The sequence below is a fragment of the Lampris incognitus genome, chromosome 1, assembly GCF_029633865.1.
Source record: "Lampris incognitus isolate fLamInc1 chromosome 1, fLamInc1.hap2, whole genome shotgun sequence".
NCBI classification, from domain to species: Eukaryota; Metazoa; Chordata; class Actinopteri; order Lampriformes; family Lampridae; genus Lampris; species Lampris incognitus.
The window spans coordinates 128092475-128119058 of NC_079211.1; the positions used below are offsets into that span (position 1 = coordinate 128092475).

General features: G+C 41.6%; 3 protein-coding genes across 3 annotated transcripts in view; 2 read left to right on the plus strand and 1 right to left on the minus strand.

Moving 5' to 3' along the window:
• Positions 1 to 775: 775 nt before the first annotated feature.
• Positions 776 to 5876, plus strand: tbx3b (T-box transcription factor 3b). The gene is made up of 7 exons (XM_056279566.1): positions 776 to 1137; positions 1254 to 1521; positions 1712 to 1858; positions 2074 to 2150; positions 3559 to 3659; positions 3746 to 3860; positions 5798 to 5876. The coding sequence occupies exons 1-7, from the start codon at positions 776 to 778 to the stop codon at positions 5874 to 5876; spliced, it is 1149 nt and encodes a 382-aa protein (XP_056135541.1).
• On the plus strand, positions 5858 to 15637 carry tm2d2 (TM2 domain containing 2). The gene is made up of 4 exons (XM_056290970.1): positions 5858 to 6198; positions 7401 to 7488; positions 7564 to 7679; positions 13711 to 15637. The coding sequence occupies exons 1-4, from the start codon at positions 5948 to 5950 to the stop codon at positions 13922 to 13924; spliced, it is 669 nt and encodes a 222-aa protein (XP_056146945.1). The 5' UTR covers positions 5858 to 5947; the 3' UTR covers positions 13925 to 15637.
• Positions 15638 to 15909: 272 nt separating this feature from the next.
• Positions 15910 to 26584, minus strand: part of htra4 (HtrA serine peptidase 4) — a 43383-nt gene continuing 32708 nt past the window's right edge. The window contains exons 2-9 of the mRNA XM_056275174.1: positions 26307 to 26406; positions 25963 to 26167; positions 23796 to 23990; positions 23631 to 23663; positions 22773 to 22887; positions 22615 to 22672; positions 20776 to 20871; positions 15910 to 16632 (exon numbers count right to left, since the gene is read on the minus strand). Coding sequence (XP_056131149.1) covers positions 16467 to 16632; positions 20776 to 20871; positions 22615 to 22672; positions 22773 to 22887; positions 23631 to 23663; positions 23796 to 23990; positions 25963 to 26167; positions 26307 to 26406 — 968 coding nt within the window. The 3' untranslated portion in view covers positions 15910 to 16466. The remainder of the gene's footprint in view (positions 16633 to 20775; positions 20872 to 22614; positions 22673 to 22772; positions 22888 to 23630; positions 23664 to 23795; positions 23991 to 25962; positions 26168 to 26306; positions 26407 to 26584) is intronic.

Here is a 26584-nt window from a genome sequence, read left to right on the forward strand (position 1 = left end):
TAAGCGCAAGTGAACGCGCATGCCAGTGTTTGGGAGTGTCACTCATATTTCATTGACAATGCAGTTCACCACCCCCATGTTTGCGATAGATGGTCATCTCAAATTGCATCACTGCGTGAACCGGAAATGTGGAAATGATGGAAGGTCTTGATCCAATCTTAGCCTCTGAATAAGCACTCAGATCTGCTCTTTTGCAAACTTAATCCACTGAGTCGAGTTGTGTTGTGATGCATTCAGGGCATTCGGTGCCAAATAGTCAAGGACAGTACCATCAGCCAATGGAGTAATTTGATGAGGAAGGATGGCCCTCTTATTCACACACACACACACACACACACACACACACACACACACACGCACACACACACACACGCTCTCTCATACACACGCGCACACGCACACGCACCCACACACATTCAGTCCAACACTGTGGAAACCACACCCACTGCTGGCTGTCATATAGAGTCCAAACCTATCGAGGAACAAATCAACCCCAACCAGAAAAGAAATGGATTCTTTGCACTTCCTTATTAGTTAAAACGCAAGATCCAAAAAAAAGAAAAAAAAGAAAAGAGGAACGTGATGCTCTCCATTATACTTGAAACTTTAATATAGGATTTGCAATTGAGACTATATTACCTTGATTGGAGTTCAGAGACTTGGCTATAGAAACATTTGCACATCATCATTTCAAAGAGGAACATCTGGACATATACATGCATATAAATATCAACGTATTAAACATGTGCATAGAGTTTCTCATCATCTGAAGACGATGCACAATCTGTCGGACCCGCGTGTCCTTGGCTCCTTGCAGCCCTTCTCAGCCAGCAGAGTTGCGGACGGCGCATTTGGATCGCTGCTGTCCGGACACTCGGCGCTCCCGTCAGCCGCCTTCCCTGCACGCGGATCTCTTCTCCGTTTGGCGCAAAGCGGCGCCACTTTCGACTCCGGAGCCGCAACCCTGACCCACACGTCGCCGGTAGCCGCCGTTCAGTCCGCGCATCCCGCGGCGCCCAAACTGTCGGAGACGGAGGACATGACTGAGGATGACCCCAAAGTCCATTTAGAGGGAAGGGATCTTTGGCAACAGTTCCATAAGTTCGGCACGGAAATGGTCATCACCAAGTCGGGAAGGTAAATGGACTGACTGTGAGGATGCAAAGTGAGGGTAACTGATGGCGGGTCAGCCCTGTTGGTTTTCTTTGCAGATGTGCTGACTTGATAGCTGTGGCGTGTCTTTCCGTGTGCAGGCGCATGTTCCCGCCGTTCAGGGTGAGGTGTGCGGGCTTGGACAGGCGAGCCCGGTACATGTTGCTGATGGATGTCGTGGCGGCGGACGAGTGTCGCTATAAGTTTCATAACTCCCGCTGGGTGGTGGCGGGGAAAGCAGACCCTGAGATGCCCAAACGGATGTATATCCATCCGGACGGCCCGGCCACGGGAGAGCAGTGGATGTCCAAAGTGGTCAACTTCCACAAGCTAAAACTCACCAACAACATATCCGACAAGCACGGATTCGTAAGAGAAAACCCCCACTTGATTTTGAGTTGCCTTCGTATAGTTCGTAGAAGTTTTGATCTGTCACGTGACGTGAAACGGCCCAGTAAAGGCAGTAACAATCCCAACTATAATAATCATAGTAATGTTTTCAAAGTTGCACAAATTCTTTCTCCCTATATGCATTTTTTTCCTCTCTCGTTATTTTCAGACAATTCTCAACTCGATGCATAAATACCAGCCGAGGTTTCATGTGGTGAAGGCCAACGACATGGTGAAGCTGCCCTACAGCACTTTTAGGACTTACGTGTTTGCGGAGACCGAGTTCATCGCGGTGACCGCCTATCAGAACGAGAAGGTAAGACTTCTCCTCACACCAGCCCGACTCTCACTCCGATCCCTTCATCCACCAACCGGTTCTAGTCACACCTGGGGACATTATTATTCACACCTTTACCTCGGATCTATAGAGCCGCTGTCGTGGTATTACGTTAACTATGTAGGGTCCTAACTTTAGGGGGGGGGGGGAAGTTTCATTGTTTTCGGGGCGAAACTCTTTGTCGTTCGTTTCAGATCACACAGCTGAAAATAGACAACAATCCCTTCGCTAAGGGATTTCGTGACACTGGCAACGGCAGAAGAGAAAAGAGGTGAATTCACTGAAAACTAAACCTCAACTTCAGCTTATTTCAAATGCACACAAACAAACACACACACACACACACACACACACACACACACACACACACACACACACACACACACACACACACACACACAATATTACATGTAAAAGTATGCACGCACGCACGCACACACACACACACACACACACACACACACACACACACTGCAGTTAATAATGTTAATATGACAACAAGGTTAGCAATTTCAAAGCACATCATATGCTGTAACAGGGTTGGGGTAGCCAGGGGTAAAGGAGGCAAATGATCAAACCAGTAGTTGGTCTATTTTACTTGTAATGCATTGATCTCCAACTCCATGCAAAAACTAATGTGTCTTAATTATCTAAAGTATCTGATACCTTCACAATATTAAGTACATAGTGTGTTATAATTGACCTTGTCATCAGTGTACACATCTATCTATCTATCTATCTATCTATCTATCTATCTATCTATCTATCTATCTATCTATCTATCTATCTATCTATCTATCTATCTATCTATCTATCTATCTATCTATCTATCTATCTATCTATCTGTCTAAAACTTCATAAATTCATAGCACAACTTGCCATGCTAAAAACTTTAGGGAACTGCATATGACAGAATTTAAAATGCACAAGTGGTATTTTGTCCTTATCTTAAAGTTATGTTTTTGTCAGTATATAGGCCTATGAAGAGAACCGTGGGGAATCATATGGAGGAAAATTGCTTTGAAATGCCTTTATGTATCCCCCATGTATCATAATGTATCGTCCTACACATGTATTCTCTGCTTATGTCTTCATGCATGCTCAATAATCCAGGTAAGAAAATCACAGAAAGTTGAATCAGTTCACGTGGACACAACATTTATTAAGAGAGAAATGTTTCAAGTGACCTCTTCAGTCTCAACCGACTGCAGGTATCCCCACCTTTATAAACATCACAGTGGCATAACGACCAGAACTATCGATCAGTTCCATATGCAAAGTGCTATGAGCATTAACTAGAGTTACGATGGCCATGTGTACTATTCACAGAGGATTGGTAATGGTTGCAACCACAGCATTGTTAGATGTCATAAGAATGTAATCTATAAACATCTAAACATCTATGTAAACATTTATGCGAAGAGGGTATGACCATCCCTGAACCGGGGGGTGGGGGTGGGGGGGGACTAAGAGTACGTCTGTCACCATCTTACAATGCTGTGATTGCAACTATTCCCTATTAGATGAGTGATGAAACATTTCTGTCAATAAACGTGTCCAGATGAACTGATTCAACTTTCTGTGATTCTCTGCTTATGTTCCAGTCAGTCATTCCATCCCTCACATGCCATCAATGAGTGTGATTTAAAAAGTAACTTTTTCTTCTTCCGCAATCATAGGAAACTGCAGCATCCATCACAAAAGTCAAAAGAGATGCATATGAATGGCATAAAAGCTGAACCACTGTTGGCAGAATATTCAGTGATGGCCTGTATAAAAGGTATAGATTAATATTGGGTCATATTTTCATATTTGGTTATCTGACATACCTGTACCTAAAAGTGACATTTTCTTTTATACGTTAAGAAGCACATGAAAGTGACAGCGGTCAAGATGGAGACAATGATGACAATTCAAGACAAGACTCTGGAGAATCTTTCAGCCCCAAGAAGACAAAAGCCAGGACAGATTTGGCCATCCAGCCTGAGAAGACATTAAAGACAGAGAGAGAGACTGACCCTGAACGGAGCCATGAGATAAATCTAATGACTGCTGGAGCACCTTCATCTATAGGCCGACCAGACCAACCAGGGCCAGCGGGGTGCCTTGGGGAAAGAGACACACATTTAGTCGGGCTTCCGCACAACTACTTTTATCCACCAGATTTAAGTCGACATCTCAATGATTTAAGTGTAGCCAACAACCTATTCCACCCTGTCCAGCTAAGCATAGGGACAGCCTTGTACAGGCCTGCCACCATAGACCATCCACTGCCATGTGGAGTGAGCACTATGCAGACTGGCTATGCATCACCTGCAAGAGCTGCAGGGCCGGGACTCGACTTGCAACACCACACGCTGGTAAAGGTACAGCAGGCATGTTGTCAACAAATAGGCCATTGTATTTATCAGAATGTGCACAAATGGATGCAATTATGTGGTGTATCCTTTTTCTTTGACAGGACCTGGTAGGCCTCTCTCATTTTGGAGGAGTTTTCTATTACCCGTATTGCAATTTCTCTGCAACACCAATTCCAACTCGATACCCTCCAGCGCAGCTTCATGCAGATTTTGAGCCGTATCAGAGAATACAAGCCCAAGCCAGTCATTTGGTGTCCCCCGTGGTGCCCCTTCCTTTTGTGAATGATCTGAGATATCAGGGCCTCGCGCCTTGTGTGCACTTCTGCTCTTCTTCACTGGTTAACGACCAATGGACCGGCTGTGGTCAAAAACAAACTTCAGATGTTCAACTAAAAGAACCTTGTATCATGCCACCGGTCACAGACTCCAATGAAGAAGTGTCTACTTGAAATGAAGAAAAACGCCTTGCAAGTATTAAGAGATATATGCAGCTTTAAATGTCGACATGGAAATGATCCGGTTTAAAATCTATGGCTGAAGCACTGCACTGTAGCTCATATTTCTTTTCTCCTTGGCAATTTATTTGAATTTACCTCGAATAACCTATGGAATTTGAAGTCCACATAGAAATATCCTAAAACACATCTGGATGTTGCATTAAACGTTTTAACGGAATTTATTAAAATTTTCATTTTACAGATTGATTTAGTCAAGTTTTCCTTCCATCTGGCCGCACAGTAAAACAATCGACTTTGCTGTGTACATTCTGTCTAAAAACGTCTCAAACTATTGATTTGGTATGTCTGTTGATAAAGTAAAGTAGCGAATTCGGGGGACAACGTAACCACAGGAACTGCCGCAGCCGGGAAGCGAGCCTGTATCGCCCGCACCGCAGGAGACATTGCTAACCGCTCGACTAAAGGGTCGTACTCGCGAGCCAGCGGCCAGCGTGTCTTCTTATCCATGCATGTTGCAGTAGTGTCGAAAAGCGCCAGCAATATTCATAACCAGTGCGCAATACTGCTGGAAAGTTTTCATTGTTCTCATAAAACAGAAACTGTTCCTATTTGGCAGTCGTCGTAATTTTTTAAACTTGCATTTGGAGTAGGCCTTTTCGTGATGGCCTCTTCATCTTTTGATTGTTGGTCTCCTATTTTCTTTTTAATATGCCATTTATTTACATTATGAAGCTACTGCATACGACTGCATGTGATTTATTTTTCCCATTTTGACCACTTGCAAATAGGAAAAACAAATTGGTGAAATAAGCAGACTCATTAACTACAGAGCCGAACAATGTCGTCTGAAAAGGGAGGGGGTGAAGAGAAATAGACGTGTTGTGCTGTTTTGGTCCTTTCCATTTTCAGTCGGTGTCAAGAGACAATATTCATAAATTATACAAACGCGTATATGCCAAATGCTGAAAAAATACCCTGTCCCACAAGATTGCATATCCAATTCAACAGAACCAAGAAAAACCCAGTTTTCAACACTTTCATTTTCTTATCCTTCCTTTCCATTTTATTTCCTTCCACTTTCAATTTGTGCACCTTTTCAGTTTCACCGCTGAGCGGCACTGCGTCGTCTGCGCCTTTTACTACGTCACATCTGTGCGACGCAGTCTCAGCTCTCTATGAAAACATTCGTCTCTGGCGCTAATGTCTCCGTCAAATAAACGCGTTTTGAGGATTCATGTTCTGTTTTGAGGATGGCGAGGATCTCAGTGAACTACATTCTCTTGTGCGGACAGTTTCTGCTGCTGATGACGGTGCTGATTTTACAGTTTTTGGAAGGAATTAATTCCCAGAATTCTTCATCCCCCTCGTCGTCGTCGTTAGAAACACCTGCACACACCGGACAGGCAGCGACTACTGTCCCGTTCAGTAATCAGCCGAACGTGACTTACACCGAGCAATATGAATACAGACCTACATCTCCAGTCGTTCTCTGCCGCTATTTGTAAGTATAAACCTCGCTCCCTATAGCTAGTAGCTCATGTTAGCCATATCATATCGTAATCATATCATAGTAGTTCTGCATGACATTGTAGTAGTACATTTGCTACAAAGTAAGTTTATCATATACAAGAGTGCATGTCACGTCAACTTCATTTAGTGTAAGTGCACCTACTGTAGATCATCAAGAGGCAGTGAATAGGAGATACATTATCTAAGTAAGTTAAGGCACAATAGTAATTGTACAACAATACATATTAAACAATATTGTGCAATAGTACAACGTTGATATAAACGTTGTATCCAGATGAATTGATTCAACCTTCTTTGATTAACTTACTTGGATTATTGAGCATGCGTCAAGGCACAATAGTAATCGCTCACACCAATAGTTGTATTTGGTGATTCATATTAGCTGCAAAGGTCCACTAAGTCAGTCTATGAATCTTTCTTTCTGAAAATTTAAGGGTTAAGGTAGTACTGAAAGAGGAAAGTTTTAGGTCTTTATTGAAAGAAGTGAGTGACTCAGTAGCAATAATGGAGACAAGGATTTCATTCCGCCATTTTGGGGCCAGGTGAGAGAAAAGTGTAGACCCAGAGTGTGTCAGTTTTGTAAGTGCACAGTTAGTAGTCTTTGAGAGATAGTAAGAAGGAGGTAAGCAGGAGTGGAGTGTGCATGGGTTTGCGGGTAAGTCGTTGTAGTTCCTGAACCTAAATGTCACCAACATAGTTTTCTCAGTTAGTTCTCTCCTGTATAGTTGAAGGTGTGGTAATTTGCGAAATCACCCATTGTTGTGATAGAAAGGAAAACCTGCTTACACATGGCCCTCCATGGGACATGATTGGTCCACTGAGGTAAAGGCTAGGATTAGGGTTGGGCATTGCATTACATTTTAATGTATGAAATACGCTATATAACGTTTGATTGATTGATCGATTGACTGACGATTTATTAATATCATTCATTTACCTTGTCAGTCTTCTTCTTCTTCTTTCAGCTTATTCCCTGTTTCCCAGGGGTCGCCGCAGCGGATTTGATAGTTTCCATTGGCACAGCACCAATGGTGGTCTTTTCAATCCGCATAATGATTTGGCAAAATTTTACTTCAGATGCCCTTCCTGACACAACCACTAACCCTATAGTTGCTGAAATCAGTTTCACATTTCCTCTCTTGTTTCTTGTCATATCAATGTTTTTGCACACAGGCCGGAGGAGTTCGTGCACTGTCAGGACCCTGTGGATCATGCAGGCAACAATAGTGCCTTTCTGGAGTTGGGCCACGGTTGTGTCGGGGTATGTGCCACTGTCAATGCCTTGAAACATGTGGTGGCTAAATCATCAATAACTGACATCCAACCTTCTTTTTAGTGGGGTGGCCAGACTCAAAAAGAGGTGAACCACACACCAGTCATTTGCACTGTACTAGATGATATTGAGTGTGCTGGACCCAGAGAGTTCCTCAGAGGGAATGTACCCTGCATCAAGTAAGTGTTGTTATGTGAGATGTCATTATATGCACTTGCCCATATATACGACCTTAATAAGGGGAGAACATCATTGTGTGATGCCGTTGTGAGAAAATTTTAGGGCAAGCCATTCTAACATTTATTCGAACGAGCTACTTTAAATTTTAGATATCTTGGTCATTTTTGGCTCAACAAAATTTCAGGCAACATATCTAATGTTATTTTTGATGATTCATCATACTAATCAAAGATAGCAGTGAGGAAATAATGACTCATTATAATGTGAATTTGAGATATCAAAGTAAATATATGCTGCTGTTGTCACCAGTTAAAATTTTAAATCTTGATATCTTCAATTAGAACTTGACAAAATGTTAATTCATGATGTCAATGAACAAGGGGCTAGTCAAAAGTTTAATCTCAGTGTCTGTATCTTATTTATTATTAATCATGATGAATTAACCTTTATTGATTTCTGCTCACCCTCATACAGATATATATTATCCAAATTTGATTCATCAGATGAAATTGTTCCCTTGGTATTAGACCTGGTATTGGCAGTTTGATTATGACTGATAACATACTAATTCTAGATGGCTTCCTCTATGTATCCACAATATAGTGACTAGTCAGAATGATTATTGTAAATATCTACACGTTTATTTAAACACAGTTATAACTAGTCAAAATGTTGATTCATTCTGCATAACATGAATGCAAGTTTGACTTGTCAAAAGCTATACTAGATAATTAGATATGTAAATATTTGTGATTGTGAATATCTAAAATTGAAAAAGTTAATTCCATGTAACTTTTGCACAATCATGACTTAGGAAGATACTTAAACATTATCTCAAAATTATTTATGATTCATTCTAATGAAATCGTAGATTTTTAAGAAAAAAATCTAATCTTTTGTAATGATCCCTTGTTACTTATATCTAAAAAATTGATTGCTTAAATACAATTATAGCTACTCATAGTTAATTTGATAGATTAGTTTATTAAAAAGAATTAATTTGAGATATCTTCAGCACCAGTTTGACTTGGCTTAGATATTTAGATAACTAGAATTTAGATAGCGGGCAGCACGGTGGCACAGTGGTTAGCGGGGTCGCCTCACAGCAAAAAAGTTCTGGGTTCGAGCCCCAGGGTAGTCCAACCTTGGGGGGGCATCCCGAGTCGTCCTCTGTGTGGAGCTTGTATGTCCTCCCTGTGTCTGCGTGGGTTTCCTGCGGGTGCTCCGGTTTCCTCCCACAGTCCAAAGACATGTAGGTCGGGTGAATCGGCCATACTAAATTGCCCCTAGGTATGAATGGGTGTGTGTTTGTGTGTGTATATATCGGCCCTGTGATGGCCTGGCGGCCTGTCCAGGGTGTCTCCCCGCCTGCCGCCTAATGACTGCTTGGATAGGCTCCAGCATCCCCACGACCCTGAAAGTAGGATAAGTGGTTCAGATAATGAATGGATGGATGGAATTTAGATAGCTAGAATGTTATTGGGACTAGTAAAAATAATGATCCACTTTTTGCATCCAAGAATGGTATGTATAAAACAGATTTCTAAAACTGATAAATGTTATGACACTTTGCCATTACATTTTCACTTTAAGATGCTATTCCTATTATGTGGTTTTTCTTATTGCATACATTCTTCCTTGAACATTACTTTTTCTGGGTCCAGTACCCCACACTTGGATTTGCAGCCCTGTTTGTCTTGTAGAATGTTGTGTTTTGAGCTTCAGTCACACTAAGAAGCCAGCAAATAGGGACACTAATCCTTCAAATTGAGCATTGTCTCACAGTTCAGACCGTTTGCTGTCTTCCACAGATTTTTATGTTGAGATTTTCCTCATCCAAGTCAAGGGTCTAAGGATAGAGTGGGTTGCACAGAATGTAATGTTGTTGTACCCCCTTGGGCTAAATTGTGATTTAGGGCCACATAAATAAGTTTGACTTGACTTACGGTGGTCTAGTAAATCCACTTTAGATGGTTTGAGCTATGTGAAGGGGTAAGAGTCCTGAAATTCCACAGTTTGTTCACATATATATGAAGATAAATTGTCTGTCAACACTTGTATTTGTGGAAAAAAAGAAAAGAAAAAAATTACAAAAACCGAAAACGTGCAAGATAATTTTAACAAATAGTTTGCCATTTGCAGCTGTTTAAGAATATCTATCATGTGTGAAAATTGGTTACATACAACTCACTTTCACATGGTACTTGCCATGTGTGAAAATCATTTTTGTTCAACATAGAAAATGCACATAGACATTTGAGACAGACTTTACTAGTTTTTGTTATGACAATTACAGAGGAAGAACTTTGATTTGGGGTTTTCCAAAAATCTTTAAAATTGGTTGAAAAGTTACAACTAGTCCTGTTACTTAGAAATTCCAGATTTGCATTGCCATCAACCATCATGCAATAATTTTTTATAAGCAACATTACTTGTACCAGGGAAGAGATCTTAAGATAAGAATAAGATGTTATTTCAGGTGCTCAATCAGTTGACCTTATTGTTCACAGCTGACATGAAAGGTAAAATGTTGTGAGACAAAAAAACTACGTTACACGTCTTTTAACAAGCAGAGTAGCTGCAAGAGGTGATATTTTCCATAACTTTGAGCTGCTTGGTGGATCATTTGAATGGGTGCTACCATCCTAGCAGTTTAATAGTTTTGACTGATCTTGTAGTTAAATTGTATTTTTCAACAATAAGAGAGCCATAAGGCAGACATACACTCACTGGCCACTTTATTAGGTATACCTTGCTAGTACCGGGTTGGACCCCCTTTTGCCTTCAGAACTGCCTTAATCCTTCGTGGCATAGATTCAACAAAGTACTGGAAACATTCCTCAGAGAGTTTGGTCCATATTGACATGATAGCATCACGCAGTTGCTGCAGATTTGTCGGCTGCACATCCATGATGCGAATCTCCCAGTCCACCACATCCCAAAGGTGCTCTATTGGATTGAGATCTGGTGACTGTGGAGGCCATTTGAGTACAGTGAACTCACTGTCATGTTCAAGAAACCAGTCTGAGATGATTCGAACTTTATGGCATGGCGTGTTATCCTGCTGGAAGTAGCCATCAGAAGATGGGAACACTGTGGTCATAAAGGGATGGACATGGTCAGCAACAATACTCAGGTAGGCTGTGGCGTTGACACGATGCTCAATTGGTACTAAGGGGCCCAAAGTGTGCCAAGAAAATATCCCCTACACCATTACACCACTACCACCAGCCTGAACCGTTGATACAAGGCAGGATTGATCCATGCTTTCATGTTGTTGATGCCAAATTCTGACCCTACCATCCGAATGTCGCAGCAGAAATCGAGACTCATCAGACCAGGCAACGTTTTTCCAATCTTCTATTGTCCAATTTTGGTGAGCCTGTGCGAATTGTAGCCTCAGTTTCCTGTTCTTAGCTGACAGGAGTGGCACCCGGTGTGGTCTTCTGCTGCTGTAGCCCATCTGCCTCAAGGTTCGACATGTTGTGTGTTCAGAGAATCTCTTCTGCATACCTCGGTTGTAATGAGTGGTTATTTGAGTTACTGTTGCCTTTCTATCAGCTCGAACCAGTCTGGCCATTCTCCTCTGACCTCTGGCATCAACAAGGCATTTTCGCCCACAGAACTACCGCTCACTGGATATTTTCTCTTTTTCGGACCATTCTCTGTAAACCCTAGAGATGGTTGTGTGTGAAAACCCCAGTAGATCAGCAGTTTCTGAAATACTCAGACCAGCCCGTCTGGCACCAACAACCATGCCACGTTCAAAGTCACTTAAATCACCTTTCTTCCCCATTCTGATGCTCGGTTTGAACTGCAGCAGATCGTCTTGACCATGTCTACATGCCTAAATGCATTGAGTTGCTGCCATGTGATTGGCTGTTTAGAAATTTGCGTTAACGAGCAGTTGGACAGGTGTGCCTAATAAAGTGGCCGGTGAGTGTACATACCAACATGTACCCTGGCTCTGCTGAATGACAGAAGCCAGGCAGGTGTGGGCTTGGTTAGTACTTGAATGGGAGACCTCCTGGGAAAACTGAGTTGGTGTTAGTGGGCCAGAAGTGGGACAGTCTTCCCTCTGATCCTAATAATAATAAAAAATCAATCCCAATGCCCCAGTGCAGTGACGGGAACACTTTGCTGTAGGAGATGCCGTCCTTCGGATGAGATGTTAAACTGAGGTCCTGACTCACTGGTCATTAAAGATCCCATGGCACTTATTGCAAAGAGTAGGAGATCCCCTGGTGCCCTGGTAAAATTCCCAACCTGGCTCTCTCCATCTGGCCACCTAATCATCCCCCCATGTAATTGGCTCAATGATTCCCCCCTCTCCACCTCAAGCTGATCTGTGGTGAGTGTTCTGGTGCAAAATGGCTGCCGTGCATCACCCAGGTGGGTGCTACACGGTGGTAGTTGAGGTGAGTTTCACCCCTTCAGTGTGAAACACTTTGGGAATCAAGATAAAGCGCTATATAAATGTAATCCATTATTATTATTAAGAGAAGCCAGGCTGAGGGAATAGCTCTCCAGATGGAAGTGAAGATGAGGTTTTCTTGACAGGTGTTCTTATTGGCAAAATGTTGTGTTATTGATATTTCTAAATGTCTGCTAGTGTTTCTGTTATTAATAACCACCAGAAGTCACGCTGGCATAAGAGTGAGTCTTGTCTCATTTTGGGCTGTCTTCAGAAGTGTATTTAAGTTCCTTTTGCTATGCAGTACACAGTGACTACTGGCCTAAAAACAATATGCTCCAATAATGTATTTTCCTTAGTAAAATGTTATCTGCTTGCATCACTATTCAAAGGTTAAGTTTAATCAAATCCACATAGTTAGAGGAGTCAGAAAAACCAAAAACTTTTTTCAGGTGTTCACTGGTATCTGGGTTGTATTTGGGATTGGAAACGATGATAAATTGGCATTACCTCCAAATGTAGTAAGTGCAATCTGCTGAAATTCCATTGTTTCAGGCACTAAATTGCGATTGTCTTTTTAATTTTTGGTATTGAAAATTAAAAGTAGGTGAACATCGTTGGATGTTTCATATTGTCTTATTTTAGTATGACGCTGTCATTAGTTTAAGGGTGTGGCCCTATCCACTTTGCCCGCATACTTCTGTCAGTCATTTCAAGGTTTTTGGAGAGCGAGGAAATTTTCAATTTTACAAACTGCAGTTTATCTACAGTTCATCTATTTTGCTGTTGTTATTTGATAGTTGAGATGGGTTGTTAGTGTCAGAAGGATGGACAGAAAGGAAATGAAACTGGGGGTTTCGTCTCCATTTAAACCTCTGCAGGTAACCAGTTCGCCACTAGAGAGCAGTGTTTACAAACGTATCAAAAAAATCTGCAGTTTTCAGTCATGTGTTGGGCTGCAAACTAGATTTTCAGTTTACAGTTTGCTCATGTGGCTGATACTTTTATCCAGAGTGACTAACCAGAGAGTCAGCACTCCCTGTATAGATTTGAGTGTTACCGATAGCCATCATGGCGCACAACATAGCATATCATAGGAGTGCTGTATGAAGTAGTAGTAGTAGTACTTTTAGTAATCATATCATAGTAGTACTATATGAGTTAGTAGCTGTACATTTACAGCTTAGTAATTATATCATGGTAGTACTGTATGTAGTAGCAGTAATAGTACATTTAGTAAATATATCATGGTAATGCTGTATGTAGTAGTAGTAATGGTAGCGCATTTACAGTAATCATATCGTAGTAGCTCTGTATGAAGTAGTAGTACATTTAATAACCATAGCATGGTAGTACTATATAATTTGTGGTAGTACATTTACAAACTAGCAAGCGTATCGTTGTAGCACATTATTAAATAGTAGTAGTAGTGTTTGTAAAAATCATATCACAGTCATACTTTATGAAGTAGTAGTAGTACATTTGCTATACAGTAATCGTATCATAGCCAAGTAAGTATGTCATGTCAAGTGCAACAGTTTTAACTGGAGTGAATAAAAACAGTGAAATGTGTTATGCAGTATCTAATGTACTCCTGACTCCCTTGGCTTGTCCAGATACACCGGACATTATTTTATCACCACCCTACTGTACTCCTTCTTCTTGGGTTGTTTTGGAGTGGACCGCTTCTGCCTGGGCCACACCGGCACAGCCGTGGGCAAGCTGCTGACCCTGGGAGGCCTTGGTATCTGGTGGTTTGTCGACCTGATACTTCTTATCACCGGCGGGCTGATGCCTAGTGATTACAGCAACTGGTGCACATACTACTAAGGCCACAAGCCGACACAGGCTGAGGGACTTTGGCTTGGTGACAGACGGGATCAGAAAACATGTAGGATTCAGAAAGGTGCAGTTGTAGCCTGACAAGGGTTGCAACTGTGTCCTCTTTAGACGGTTTCAATACTTTGGTTTTGGGGATTCACATTATGTCAAGAGATGCTGTGTATGGAGCATATAAAAACTGGTCGCAGCAAAATGGTGCACTGATGTTTTAACACCAGTATACTGTCCAAGTACTTAAAACTTTTACATCTTGTTACATAAAGCCACAAAAGCATAAATTGGAGTATTTGCTTTTTTGTCACTTCTTGAACATGTTTCATCAATGAAAATGAAAACAAAATAAATTGTAGATTGAACGCTGGTTGATTATGTGATATACTCAGTCAAACAAGTACAGACAGAACCAAGGATGTAACGTTGCGTAAATGGTCCTTGCAGCATATATGAGATTCCATCGTTTGAGTTATTTGCGCTTGGGAATTTTTTTTGGAGGGGCAACCCATACATCTTAACTGTGTTTGAATATCTTTCTGCTTTGCTTCCAGGCTTGGATTTTAAGACTGCTTAAAGTACAGAATTTAATCAGAAGAATTTATCTTTAACTGTAAGGTTTTGGTTGACATTCACGATAACACTAGACCCAGGACCAAGGGCTAGGAAGTGACATGAAATGCTATAGATGCAGAGGGTGAATTTGTAACGTCATATTGCTTCTTACTGTTCATTTAAGTATGATAACATGTCGCTTGTCACAGAAAACGCTCTCAACACTTGTTGTACTGAGTTCATGTACCGAGTTTCAACTGAAGGATGAACTGGTCCTCCACAAGAAGTTTCATGACCCCATTCAAAATGTGTCAGATTTCACAATACAGGGTCATGAATCCACCAAATTTGTCTTTTGAAGATTAAATTTCAGGTGAAATTTTAATTCATGTTTGATTTTTTTTTTTCCTTTCCCATTTTAGGACTATTCGTTCTTCCACCTGCTGAAACTGTGTACATAAACTGACATAATCGTTGTTTACAGGACTTGTTAAGACCGGCCTAAATGTGCAAATGCCCTTCGTCTGGATTATTTTAGTTATAAAGTCAGGATGACTCACAAATTCAGTTTATATGTCCCATATGATGTACTGTAACAAACTTTATTACCATTGTCTTGTGGGGTTGAAGGACCTTGCCCTTATAAAATGTTATATACAATATTGATTTTCCCACACTGGTTAGTTGGAAATTGTTTTTGTTACGTTGAACTGTTATTTATTTGCTTTATTTGTTTATTTTGTGTCAAATGGATTGTGAATAAAGAATGATCCCATTACCAGCAGAGGAATAACATGTGCTTTGACCTTTCATTAACTGTACACCATTCTTTTGAAATGAACTCGAATGGCAATTTCAAATAGACCTGTTGTATCGTGCCAATAAGTGGACAGCTTTTCCTGAAGTTTAAATTCAGGTTCAGGTCAAACTGAACTTGGAGTACTTCTGCAACTGTTGATTCAAAGGGAGAACGGAGCTGAAGTGTTTTTCCTCGCTGTGCTCCTCGCTGTCTTTGTTGTGCTCGACAGCCTTTTAATTAAGGAGTGAATGTGGTTCTTGGAATGAAATGTCACTGCAGAGTCCTGGGATTTTGAATTTTCATTCATTCTGTAGTGGCAAAAAGGAATGCAGTCCATGTCCCCCTGCACCAGTCGATGCACAAGTGCTGTTTCAATAAAATCCTGACTGGTAAGGTGTTATTTTCTTAATTCTTTAATTTGATGAATGGGCTGTATGTAAAAGAGGCTGCTGTCTCTACTAGGTACTTAAAGATATTGAATTGAACGTTGGCACCTTAGTCACTTACTTGAGTTCCACCAATCCACCAGTACTGACTCATCATCATAAAGTGGGGGGGAAAAACAAGATGTCTTTTGAGAAACACATTTTATTACATTTCTGCACAGCATTTGTCTTGTATTTGATTTTCTTCACCAACAGCAAATGAAGGCAAATGCACATCACGTAGTTGCATCATATGAGTCCGTGGTTCTCAAAGTGGGGTCTGGGGGACCTCCGGGGGTTCCAGGGGGTCCCCAGCAAAAAGGGGAATAATTTATTTCCACTATAACGCCATCCATGAATAACACAATGACAATGTATGACTATTTTGGTCATGGGTTTCATAGACTTTGTGTAACAAAAGATCTAAAAGCAAAAATCTCTTCAGATAGGGGACCCTGGGACAAACTCTCATCAAATGGGGGTCAGTGGTCTAGTTTGTGTCAGTTTAAGGGTCCTTGATGCGAAAAAGTTTGAGAACCACTGATATAAGTGACCTGTTCATTCCCAAACCCACATCAATACCCAAGTTACATAAAAGATAGTTCTGTTTACACCAGTTCGGGGGGAAAGATTGCAGTGCTGTTTGCTCAGAAAACTCCACGTACTCTGTCATTAGGAGTGATTACCAGTGAATATACAGAGTGACAGCACTCATTTGCTTCATCTTAATGACCGCCGTTTATTAAAAACAGTTCGTCTATCAATCAATCTCCTCGGGAGTGATAGTCAGGATGACATCTCCATCTTTCCGCCGCACCGCCACAGTAAGAGCCGCGCCGGTCTGCACAGCTTCACTCACGTCCTGCAGAGTGTGAACTGGCTGTCCGTTGATGTCAATGATCACATCGTGATCAACCATGCCGCCGCTGTGGAGCAAGCAACACGAGAATAGATCACACACACACACACACACACACACACACACACACACACACACACACACACACACACACACACACACACACACACACACACACACACACACACACACACACAACCTGTTGAAACACACTTGACCCTGCCCAGCTGAGCTCGCCTATCTCAGGGAAAACATCGGTTCTTTTCCCTTTCTCTGTTTCTGGTCCCTACTGATAATTTGTTCGGTGACTCATTTTGCTTTGAGTTGCTATTAAGGTATACTCGATATATTCCACAAACACTGTTCCAGTGAGTTTCCGTTGGTTGAAATAGTTGCCCTTCTGGGTGGAATTTCAGTGCGTTTTACTGGGTGGCTTCTCTGCCTCCATACGATTAACCTTTTGGTTAACCAGTTCTGGCTATTTTATTCTTCTTTTTTTTTTTAGTTCTTTTTAAATCTTATTTTAATGAATTGTCGGGGCATGTCATTGTACTCATCTGTACAAGCTAAATTAACTTATCACCTACTCAACAGTGGCTTGCAATAAATACATGCTAGACAAAAGCTTGAATTGTGATAAGAAAATGTTAAATTAAATGTTAAATTACATTTAAATCCCTACATTCATCATGCGAATTAGGAAAGTACACCATGTCATTATTTGCCAAATTGCCTCCAACACAATAATCAAAAACTCAAATGACAGCATTTGGTTCTATTAACTTTTAAATACCCCCTCTCTCTCTTTTGGGGGGGGGGTGGCTAACAGGTCTTTCAGGGGTGATTATCCCCTACAGGACCACTCCATAATCCACTGATATTATACTACATGTGGATGGACGGCAATCACAACATCTTTTCCAGTGTATCTGGCTTTATCCAAGGCTACTGCTATATGCTGTTCAACGCTCCGGTGGAACAGCAATGGTGATGGGCTATTTAGATCATGGTAACTGTAAAGAGTAATTTGGGGGGTTATTCTGCTTGGCTCTTTGGTCTGGTCCTGTCTACAACTCAAGACGACTTTATTTATCCCAAAAGGGCAAGTCAGTTTTACAGCATAGCCAGTCCACAACAAAACAATTCACAGGCAAGCAGCAACATGTCGGAGACAACAGATTAGTACATGGGTACAAGCAACACGAGCAGCAAACACTCTGGCACCCTCGAGTCTCCCCGTGTATGAGAGCTTACACGAGAAACCAGGTGAAAAAGAAAAAGATAAAACACCCATTATAGTTCACACAAGTTAAAGATAACGTGGCATTCATTTAAAATGACCACTGTTGGCATTTAGTAACCTGATGGAAGGAATGAAGGGCTTAGAATAGCAGTTTGTTTTCCTAAGGGGCGCATTATAACGCCGGCTTGAGGGCATTACAGTGAATTCACTGGACAGAACGTGGTCGGATTGGCTGATCTCCACCACGCAGATAGCCTGGAGGAGATTGTGCATTTGGTCATGTGTGTGTGTGTGTGTGTGTGGGGGGGTTGTATGTGTGTGGGTTTGTAAGTTTGTTTGTGTATGTGTGTGTGTGTGTGTGTGTGTGTGTGTCCGCAGCTAATCTCGCAAACTACTAGACGTATCATTCAAAAAAAATTTGTGCAGTTATGGCTGTATGATGAAGAACCTCTCGTGGTTGCAGTGATCAAAAACCTTCGTAAAATGTTGTTCCCGCTATCGCTCCCTCTCTAGCTTGCTTGACCACTGCTCTGCATCACTGTCCGCTCTGAGTCAGCCTTGTTCATGCGTGACTCACATGTACGGTTGAGTCAGATTGGGCAGCGATAGTGTCAAAATCAAAACATTATGTATTCGGGTACGAGTCTTGAAAGTAAATGAGGAGTCGATCGCATTTCGCAAGCCAGCAAATCATTCCCTGCTGATCTCAGCACAGGAGAACTGGAGAAACACCGGATAAACCAAAAATAATTCATCTTATATACCTTGCTGCCACGTGGCATTGCCATAATCTCCAATGTTAAAACTCCGCTATAAAAATACAATTTCAAGAGCAGGATTAATTACAGTCACAGCTGGATTTTATCTCAGTTACAATAAAACATTTCCCATGGCTGAGCTGTGTTTTCTTACCATTGTTTTATGAAAGAAAGTCAATCAGCAGAGCAGCCATTCCCAGATAGCATCCAGATGTGGGCCACTTCAGGCAATGATGCGGCACTGATGGCCTTCTTCTGGGCCTGACAAAATGGATGTGAGCCTGAAGTGGCCCACATGTATAATAGCAAATGTGGCCCAAATATACCAAATCAAACGTGGGCCTTTTTTGTCAAAGATGCGGTGCTCTCGGCATCATGTAATCTGAATGTGACCCTGAAGTGGCCTGTGTGGTAAATGGTGAATATGGCCCAAATATCACAAAACAAATATGGGCCACCTTTGGCAAATATGTGGCACATGCGGCATTGCTATGGTTTGGTTTTGGCCCAGATCTGGCAAACGGGAGCGGACTGCCCAAGTGCCATCATTCCATGCGGTATGTGGGCCGGATGGTGTTGGGTGTGGGACGGGTCCGGGCCACAGCAATTTTCCTATCTGGATCGCCTTCATTTATTTTATATCATGAAAATTGCGATGGTTAAACATGTCTTTTAATAAGGGCTTTGAACTTATGATACCCTGATCGCTGTTATTTCGGTTTGAGTGCTGCATATTAACACATTTTTTTTCATATTTCCTGTTCAATCGACTCTGGTGCGGCACAAAAATCTTATAATGAGAGGAAAAAAATTTAATTTTCTGTCCATGAGTGCGTGTATTTCCCTTCTCCCGGTAGGTGAAAAAGGGTTTATCGCCAAGTCTGAACACCAGCGAAGGGGAGATACGTACGCCTGGTGGAGATCTGCACTCTACTGACTGCACTCCTCTAGTTCCTTTTGCTTTCTGGGCCACATATTTCTCCCAGAAGGAGCACAAGTCTCTTTACTGGACTCAAATTATCTCGGAGCAGACCTTAAAAAATACCATATAGGCTAGCTACTCTTGCCCTTTACAGACAACCCATTAAACCAACAAATAAATGAGAAAGTTAAAAGACTTTAAATGAATGATTGATGAAAATTACATAAAATAGTATCGCAGACATCAAGAGTTAAGCTTCCTCATTCCTCATTCTTTGTTGTCCATGCTTGACAACCAACTCTGTATTCACATCAAACTTAAGTTGAGAGTCAAACAACGTTTCTATGTGTCGAAAATCTGAACATCCTCACCATGTATAATGCTAGCTTTTGGTTTGTCACTATATTTCCTATAATCAACAATTAGTTTCCTAGTTTTTGTTATGTTGAGGTCGAGGAAGTTATCATCACACCATTTAACAAACGCAGGTAGGGCACAACCATGATCTGACTCCAAGGCCCAGAGAAGAGACAACAGAGCGGTGTCATCAGAGAATTTCACAAGACAGCTGTCATCTTGACAAGTCCTGCAGCTGTCTGTGTACGTAAGCGGGGGGGGGTGGGGGCAGGACACAACCCTGGGATGAGCCCGTGTTTGAGACCTTGGTGTTGCACATGTGTTCATTCACCAAAACCTTCTGGATTCTGCTTGTTAAAATAAATCCAAAAGCAGCACTAAAAGTTGATCAGGTAATTTAAAACAAGAAGCAAGTTGCACAACCAAAAGACAAAAAAAAAAAAAAATCAAGGCTGCATCTTGTTAAAAGCCGAAGTCTGACATGAGATTTGGGTTTCTCAAGGTGCTTTTACTCTGTTGAGGATGAAGAGTTTTGCATCCTCCACACCTTTTCCAGCTTGATAAGCAAACTGCGAGGGGTCTAAGTTTGCCATCAATTAGGGAGGCAACCTCATCTTTTAAATCATACGAGAAGAGAAAGATGTCAGAGCTTTGCCTCTGGGAAGAAGAAGCATAATGAGCAAGTGGACCACAACTGCAGCCTTGAGAATCACACAGATGCTCTTTTTCCAGGGCTTTGAAATATATCCAGAGGTCTCCCAGCACTGGTTCATATTGCTAATAACACTCCCCCCCCCCCCCCCCAAAGAAAGTGCCAAAAAAAAAACCTTACGGCTTAAGAATATCTCACTGTGTACCATACTGATGTGCTTCAGGCAATGTCTAATAATGAAAAAGCCAATATCCAGTGCAATGGCTGGTGTGAAGTACCTGAAGGCAGCTGCTCCAGGGATTACCTCATAAACATACACCCCGGAAGTCACATCGGGAAAGTCACTCTCTCGCTCCTTGAGATGATTGATCAAACTGGACAGAGACGAACAAAGATGATGGGAACTTATAACCAGTCTTTAAAAATTTGATTACACTCTGAAGAAGACATTTTATTGATTATGGTCCAAATGACTTATTGACTGTTACTTTTGTAACATGCTTTGCACAACATAAATAATTCATCCCAAAATGAGATATCTGCCATTTTAAAAAGGGCAGTTCCTACAAAACTGTCCATTGTGGAAAAGTTAAAACAAATAATGATGACCTTTTTAAGGATGGTGGGTCACCTCATAATGCTTTTACAACCTTGATTCTCTATACTTTAAAAATACTGATCGATAAATTTCAGATATTTTTTCAAAAAGTATATTGCGTGTATATATGTGTATATATATATATGTGTGTGTGTGTATGTGTGTGTGTGTATATATATATATATATATGTGTGTGTGTGTGTACATATATATATATATATATATATGTATATATATATATATACACTACCGTTCAAAAGTTTGGGATCACCCAAACAATTTTGTGTTTTCCATGAAAAGTCACACTTATTCACCACCATATGTTGTGAAATGAATAGAAAATAGAGTCAAGACATTGACAAGGTTAGAAATAATGATTTGTATTTGAAATAAGATTTTTTTTACATCAAACTTTGCTTTCGTCAAAGAATCCTCCATTTGCAGCAATTACAGCATTGCAGACCTTTGGCATTCTAGCTGTTAATTTGTTGAGGTAATCTGGAGAAATTGCACCCCACGCTTCCAGAAGCAGCTCCCACAAGTTGGATTGGTTGGATGGGCACTTCTTTGAGCAGATTGAGTTTCTGGAGCATCACATTTGTGGGGTCAATTAAACGCTCAAAATGGCCAGAAAAAGAGAACTTTCATCTGAAACTCGACAGTCTATTCTTGTTCTTAGAAATGAAGGCTATTCCATGCGAGAAATTGCTAAGAAATTGAAGATTTCCTACACCGCTGTTTACTACTCCCTTCAGAGGACAGCACAAACAGGCTCTAACCAGAGTAGAAAAAGAAGTGGGAGGCCGCGTTGCACAACTGAGCAAGAAGATAAGTACATTAGAGTCTCTAGTTTGAGAAACAGACGCCTCACAGGTCCCCAACTGGCATCTTCATTAAATAGTACCTGTTAGAGCCTGTTTGTGCTGTCCTCTGAAGGGAGTAGTACACACCGGTGTAGGAAATCTTCAATTTCTTAGCAATTTCTCGCATGGAATAGCCTTCATTTCTAAGAACAAGAATAGACTGTCGAGTTTCAGATGAAAGTTCTCTTTTTCTGGCCATTTTGAGCGTTTAATTGACCCCACAAATGTGATGCTCCAGAAACTCAATCTGCTCAAAGAAGTGCCCATCCAACCAATCCAACTTGTGGGAGCTGCTTCTGGAAGCGTGGGGTGCAATTTCTCCAGATTACCTCAACAAATTAACAGCTAGAATGCCAAAGGTCTGCAATGCTGTAATTGCTGCAAATGGAGGATTCTTTGACGAAAGCAAAGTTTGATGTAAAAAAAATCTTATTTCAAATACAAATCATTATTTCTAACCTTGTCAATGTCTTGACTCTATTTTCTATTCATTTCACAACATATGGTGGTGAATAAGTGTGACTTTTCATGGAAAACACAAAATTGTTTGGGTGATCCCAAACTTTTGAACGGTAGTGTATATGTGTGTGTGTGTGTGTGTGTGTATGTATGTATGTTTAGTTTGCTTGAGGAATTAACTCTGGATGTTTACTTACGATTGTGAGAGCTGCAGCATGCGGACGCCTAGGAATTTCTTTTTGGGCTCCGTCTTTCCTAAAGCAAAACAAAGTAAGATGAAAGCACACATGAAAGAAGTTGCCTATGATCCTGTTGCTAAATAAATAATACAGATGAAAAACATAATCTTGCGAACCCTGGATTTGTCTGTGGTGTGACTCGGCGAGGAACTGGCGTATCCTGTCAACTGGAATGGCAAAAGAGATCCCTGCGGTGACTTTTAGAGTGTTTATGCCAATTACTTCCCCATCCTGCCATAAAGAGAAAATAACAAGATTGCAGTTAGATTTTCTTTGTTGTGGTGATTTTGCTGCAGCCACAATGAAAGAAGGCTTGGCATTGAGGGTAGTCTTCCACTTTTTCCTCTGAAAGTCATTTCTTTCCCAAGTACATAATGTAAATTGCTCTCTATCGAGACTTTTCACCCCCAGCAGTGCTTCAATAACAATACATTGTTCTAGATAATTGTCATTTTTATGCTGAAACTTAATCTCTCACAATGAAGTACAATTAATAGAATGTACCATTGGTACGGCAACTCTTCCCTTTTCAATGAGCTGTGCTTTCAGAGCAGAAAGCTGGAGGCTGAAACCTTGATAAATGCATGTGAGATCTCTGTCAATTCCAATGCCTCCATAATAGTTCATCTTCATTTATTTTTTTCCTTCTCCATCTCTCGATGACCACATAGCAGTTATCCCCAGTAGAACTGTTTGATAACATCCTTAAATATGCTTTGAAATGTATGCGCACAATTAAAAATGCACAATGGAGAGAGACCTTGAGTATTAAATTAAACAGCATCAAAACCTTGCTTTTTATTGTCATAAATAAAACAAGATAGATGCCATCCATGATTATATGCATAACACATGCAAATTGCATGGCATTAGCCCTCTCTCTCACACACACACACACACACACACACACACACACACACACACACACACACACACACACACACACACACACACACACACAATACCGTACTCACCAAGTTAACAAGCGGTCCCCCCGAGTTTCCATACTGTGAATTAAGAAAGCAGCAAAATACTTTGTTACTGCACGCTCACTCTTGATGAAAAGAACAAAAAGGGTGAAATTAAATGAAAAGGAGCAAACACGGGACATTAACACGTTTTCTGTAAAGTGGACTCACATTGATGATGGCGTCAGTTTGAATGTACTCCATGTCTGAGTCTCTGAAGCCAAGCTCCGTGCCGTTGCGCTGGGCCGTGCTGATGATGCCGGTGGTGACGGTGTTCTGGAGAGAGAAGGGGCTTCCAACTGCCACCACAAACTCCCCTGGGCGAAGGTCAGAAGACTGCCCGAGATGGAGCACTGGCAAGGGAGTCTACCGAAAGGCAGAAATAGAACAGAATACTCTTTATTAGTCATTTTGTACATACATACAAATTACATTTACTCTCTGCATTTAAGCCATCCTAGCTGTGTAGCTAGGAGCAGTGGGCAGCTGTCGTGCAGCACCCGGGGACCAACTCCAGTTATTTCTCCCCATTGCCTTGGTCAGGGGCACAGACAGGAGTATGAACCCTGACATGCATGTCTTTTTGATGATGGGAGGAAACCGGAGTGCCCAGAGGAAACCCACACAGACACGGGGAGAACATGCAAACTCCACACAGAAAGGACCCGGGACGGCCTGGGGTTCGAACCCAGGACCTTCTCGCTGTGAGGCAACAGCGCTAACCACTGGGCCACCGTGCCACCCAGAATCAGTTACAAAACTAAGAACAGTGAGAATGACTTGAAAACAGGCCCAGTTCCAAGTGTGTGTGAGTGTGTGTGGGGGGGGGGGGGGGCTAAGACCACCCAGATGATCAGGTGGCCCACTTTACAAAGAAGCCACAAAGCATTGGGGGGGGGGGGTCACGTATAAATAAGCCTGTCGAAGGCTTAGGGCCATTTGATATGGCCAGTGTTGGGGGCATTATCTTACTGCAGAGTCCTACACACAACGAGCATTGTAGTAGCATGATTAAGTGGATATGTTGTCACAAAGCATGGCAGGAAATAAACAAAGGGCAAAGGAAAAAGTGAAAGAAATTTTTATCTACTCGCATTGTTTCCTCTTTCCCATATTTTCTTTGGTTCTATTCCCCACATATAACGCTGATTTCCTGTTGTTTACTTCCAGCTATGTGAAGCTGTAAGCTTATTGGCTGCACTTTCACAAGGTCAGCAGAAGGAAGACATGGTCACAGTTCAGCAAGATCGACTTTTGGGTGGAACACTACAATGCCAGGTTAAAGGGGTACATGCTGCTGAGGTCCATCATCCCAGTGAGCTGAGCATCAGTGCTCTCCTCATAGTGCTGTGCCATTTTGCCGCTTGTCATGTGAAACAGCCTTTAGGGGGTAGACATGTTTTGGAGTAGCTTTCACCATAATTTAACATTACCTATCCACTCATACTCATTCTTATACCCAGAATTTCTCAGGCATTACCTGACTGAAACACTGGTGAGTTTTCTCTGAAGGGACAACTTAAAATGTCCACGTTTTAACAGACAAAAGGAGGTCTCAATCCTCCAGGCCCCCTCCTCTGTCTGTTATTGACCGTTGGGTCTTCCTTGTGCAGATCATCTGGTAATATGTAATATGCCTACCAGCATGGAGTAACAGTAACAGGCAATGAAAACAGACCTTCTTCCTCTGTATCATGGTCTGCATTTCCATGCTCATAGGCTTTTTCAAAGAGAGACATGTCACCTGTATACCCATATGTGAAAATATTTTATGGTGGCTTACAGCTGTATGGTAATGCACATTTAACACGCCTGTGTTATTTAAGAGCAGCTCCTTCTTGTGTATGTCAGATAAGTTGTCAGTTGAGGTGCTGCCTTTTCTGATTTCTTCGTTATGTTCTCCTCCTTTGTAAATCCAGTGAGGAAATCCTGTATTTCACTTAGCTAATCTTTCAGTGGAATGGTTTGGAAAAGAAGCCATGATGGTGTTCACGGGAGCTCACCACAAAAGGGTTTTATACAAAGCAGCTCTTGAAAATACAGCAGTTACATGAATGAGTGAATGAATGGATGAATTAGTTCAAGCTCTGAATTCACAAGATATGACCAAATAGCCTCCCTGCAATCTGATTTGAGTTGGTAAAGGCTCTTGTTAATGTTTTTTCTCCTGGAATAACTTTCTGACATCCTCTGCAGGACTGATACACTGTCTGCTGCTTTGACGTCAGCCCCGGACGATGAGCCGCGAGGCAAAAGTAAAACCCAAAACAGATTTTACAACAAGGACTTTGGGAAGCTGTGTGTAAATGGAGTGTCCTCTTTCCCGATGAGCACTTACGTTTGACTCAATTTTGATGAGTGCAACGTCCAGCTTCTGGTCCATGTCCTTGACCGTGGCATCAAACTGTTCACCGCTTTTCAACTCCACTTTAGTCCGCTGCTTGTTGTTGAGCACGTGTGCATTGGTGACAATCCAGCCGTCCTCCGACACGATGAACCCTGAACCGCTTGACACCAGGACCTCCTCATTAGAAAATGGTAATCTGGCAGAGAAAAAGGATAAATTACATTTCTTGCAGAGAGGTACATACAGTAAGGAGCCTGGGAGTGGACAAATGATACATTTTTTTCCATTTAAAGAGCACCTTTTGCTAAATTGAAGCCATAAAATGTTTCCTTTACCTTCTGAAAAGTTCCAGGTGTACCACCGCTGGAGCAATCTTATCCACCACATCTGCAATGAAGTTGAACTTGTAGCGAATACTTCCTTGGTGTTGAGTATCTGTAAACACATAATACAGAATCACTCACGAACAGAGTAAAGGACCACTTCCCTTCGAAATCTCTCTACGTCCATTTTGAAGAAAAAGAGAAAATCCTATGACCAGTCAAATCGAGTCAAATATGTTTGTTAAGCCATAAATCAAAATTTAGTCCTGGAGGGCTTTACATCCTATGGA

What these genes read in the sequence shown, in the direction of transcription:
- tbx3b (XM_056279566.1), top strand. Translation starts at nt 776, where the DNA reads ATGCACAATCTGTCGGACCCGCGTGTCCTTGGCTCCTTGCAGCCCTTC. An exon ending in CCGCCTATCAGAACGAGAAG is followed by an intron (nt 1,859 to 2,073) that starts GTAAGACTTCTC and finishes CGTTCGTTTCAG; the next exon opens with ATCACACAGCTGAAAATAGA. An exon ending in AGGACAGATTTGGCCATCCA is followed by an intron (nt 3,861 to 5,797) that starts GCCTGAGAAGAC and finishes GCACCTTTTCAG; the next exon opens with TTTCACCGCTGAGCGGCACT.
- tm2d2 (XM_056290970.1), top strand. Translation starts at nt 5,948, where the DNA reads ATGGCGAGGATCTCAGTGAACTACATTCTCTTGTGCGGACAGTTTCTG. An exon ending in TGGGCCACGGTTGTGTCGGG is followed by an intron (nt 7,489 to 7,563) that starts GTATGTGCCACT and finishes CCTTCTTTTTAG; the next exon opens with TGGGGTGGCCAGACTCAAAA. An exon ending in GGGAATGTACCCTGCATCAA is followed by an intron (nt 7,680 to 13,710) that starts GTAAGTGTTGTT and finishes TGGCTTGTCCAG; the next exon opens with ATACACCGGACATTATTTTA.